Raw genomic sequence first — 2948 nt, forward strand, 5'->3', positions numbered from 1 at the left:
GAACCCATTTAACCCTACTTCTTCCCATATCTCGTGTTTTCATTTAAATCTGACTACATGTCGAAAACAGGCTGAGTGCGAATTTTTTGTACATAAGAATTTCCTAGACTATTTAACATAAAAATAGTTTTGATCAGTCGCTTTCAGCCCCTTTGTGAAATGTGGAGCCAACTTTATACCTGAGTTATGGGAGGAATTGGGGTAAAACGAGAATGGACGTTTCGGGTGGTAAGTATAACTATATTCAAACGATAACTTGGCTTTTTATACACACAAAAAATAATGAAATTTAAACGATATGTAAATCAATACGAATGTAAACAAAATCAAAACTTTGATTGAAAATTACGTTAAAATCAACGCACTCAATTGGAGCATCAAAAAGCATACAATTTTGCACATTCATTCGTGTAATATTACATGTCAGTCATTTAATAGCAATAAGCGTGTAAAAAATACGTGGAAGTGCATTGGTTTTCCGTTTGAAGAACCTGTAATTTTCAATCCACGTGTAGAATTATAATAAAATTCGTTGGAGAAAGCACAACAAGTCGTGTGGATTTTTGGTGGAACTTTATTTTACATTTTTATATTCATGCTCCAAACATGTGCATGAAAATAAACTTAAAATTACAAAATATTTTTTTCTGTGTACAAAAGAAAAATATAATAAATATAAAGCCAGTATGATCTTCAAACTTTAGTTGTGCAAAGAATTGGGGAAAATGGGTCTATTCGAGAGATTAATCTAATTCTCTTCAATCGATTATCTGGGCTTATTACATATGAAATACTAATTTTGGTCAGTCGCATTAAACTTTCTTTCGAGTACTGGTAATACCCAAAGAAAAAAAAACAATAGCGTGTTCGAAAGGTATCCGAATAAGTTTCCTCGTTTCAGCTGCACTTCTTGAGATTGAAACGTTTTATATAATCGTGTGAATGACTACAAACGATAAAGCTTGCAATAAATAGCATAACATAACTTTGTACACACAACATAGTTTATTTTGTTTTTGTTTCCTCGTGTTCCATCCCATTTGTTAGCTATTTAACATTTCTTATATAAAATTAATTTTTTTCCAGGAGCACGGATAGTCTTTTTTATATCAAGCACAGGACATTATTCTTTTAAAAGCTGTGCTTGCCATTACTTCATTCTATACGAGGACTCGAGCCTATATTAACTCATTTCTAATTGGGTGCGTACTTCGTTTAAATTCTGCAAACTAATCAATGATTAAATAGGGATGCGTATAAGAAATGTCTCATCTCTCTGATTGGTGGGCTACATCGATTGTTTACCTCTAATTTAATCGGGATACAGAGTTGTTCAGTACTCAATTGTGTTTTAGCTGTCGATTCTAGCATTTGAAAATATTCGGAATTTTTGTATAAAACAATAATTTTATTTGTTTTAATCTATTTAAAGGTGCAAAAAATACTAGTGAGAGAACTGTCAATCTTCTGATGTACCCGAATCACAACTCTCCACCCACATCGATGTACATTCATATGTTTATTTTATTTTCTATATTGTTTTTGTCACCTTTGCTGGAAGCTAAACCCTATTAGAACCTGTTTATGCGGAAACATTGTTCAATCGAACTAAAAGTTCTATAATCATTGTGTTTGAGTACTACTTCCACCTAATGATACAGAAAAGGCAAATTTTAAAAATCCCACTGTCACGATTAAAAGGATTATTGTGATATTACGAAAACCCCCCGTTCTTCCAAAATCATAACAAATTAATCAAGCATTCGTTTTACAAAACAGTTTACTAACGATAACCTCATTACCCGAAAACAGGCCGCAAATCGGAACACAAAACAAACTTGAACAGAGATAACGCACTGCACTAGCCGAAGCTGTTCGTGAAACTGTTCGCCGAAGCACCGGCATTCACTTTGCCGCTACTCTGAAAGCTGGACGAGGAACTGAACGATTTCGTAATCTTGGTACCATCTGCCAGTTCGATCGTTTCGGAGCCAGTGTTGCTGTTCGCACCGGATCCCGAGCCATCCTTACCGATCTGCAGCGATTGACTGGACCCGGTAGATTTGCTTCCTTTTTGACCAGCCTCCTCGAACGTTTCACTGCCCGTCTGGGCCTGGCTTGACTGACTGCCGTGTTTATCCACGACGGACGTCCCGGCACCACCTGTGGTCTGTTGGCGGACTTTGCCTGCCTCCTCCAGAGTGTTGGTGTTTGTGTTGGCATTCGACAAAATTTGATGTTCCTTTCCAAAGTTAGCCGATTGACTTTGTCCCGCGTTCTGAGTTTGAGTACTATTTCCTGTCTGTATCGTTTGTTGTTGCGTATTCGCTGCGCTCAGCTGACCACTGGAGCCATCATTCGCCAAATTAGCCGATTGGCTAGCACCCGCCGTTTGCTGTTGCGTTCCATGTTCGTTCACTATCGTTTGAGATCCAGTGTTGGCAGCACTACTCTGACTAAAACCAGGCACCCGAATCATAGGTTTTACGCGATCTGAGAAAATTTTGTGCTCTTCCTGATCGTACGTTTTGAAGATGATATCTTGCCGCCGCACTCGAACCGATCGTCCCTCCAGTCCCGTTGCAGTGAAGGATAGTAACGTCATAAGAACACCCACAATAAACTTGAACTTCATGTCTCCCATGTTGAAGCACACTTTGAAACGCGATCCTCGTCGAGTCAAGTTAAGTAGTGAACTAAAGCGTGCAACGGACGAGATTCGCACGGCATAATACTAACGTGGACGGTGATTTTCATACACTGAAAGTTATGCTCGGATTCATTTGGAGCGCAAAACTTGTTGACACTGCTACTAGGTAGGTATGTGTATTGGTCTTGTGGTCATTTGGACGGGTAGTGAGTCAAGGCATCTCGGTCTGATTGCAAAGTAGTTGTATTCCAAGTGAAAGATGGCAATGAGAAAGGTGTTATCATCAAGGTTTCTGGGT

At 38.5% G+C, this 2948-nt stretch overlaps 1 protein-coding gene across 1 annotated transcript; it reads right to left on the reverse strand.

The window, feature by feature from the left end:
• Nucleotides 1–1762: 1762 nt before the first annotated feature.
• On the reverse strand, nucleotides 1763–2741 carry LOC131691927 (hornerin-like). The gene has a single exon (XM_058978688.1). The coding sequence runs from the start codon at nucleotides 2642–2644 to the stop codon at nucleotides 1862–1864; it is 783 nt and encodes a 260-aa protein (XP_058834671.1). The 5' UTR covers nucleotides 2645–2741; the 3' UTR covers nucleotides 1763–1861.
• Between the last annotated feature and the right edge of the window lie 207 nt (nucleotides 2742–2948).

The sequence above is a fragment of the Topomyia yanbarensis genome, chromosome 3 (genome assembly GCF_030247195.1).
Source record: "Topomyia yanbarensis strain Yona2022 chromosome 3, ASM3024719v1, whole genome shotgun sequence".
NCBI classification, from domain to species: Eukaryota; Metazoa; Arthropoda; class Insecta; order Diptera; family Culicidae; genus Topomyia; species Topomyia yanbarensis.

What these genes read in the sequence shown, in the direction of transcription:
- LOC131691927 (XM_058978688.1), bottom strand. Translation starts at nt 2,644, where the DNA reads ATGGGAGACATGAAGTTCAAGTTTATTGTGGGTGTTCTTATGACGTTA.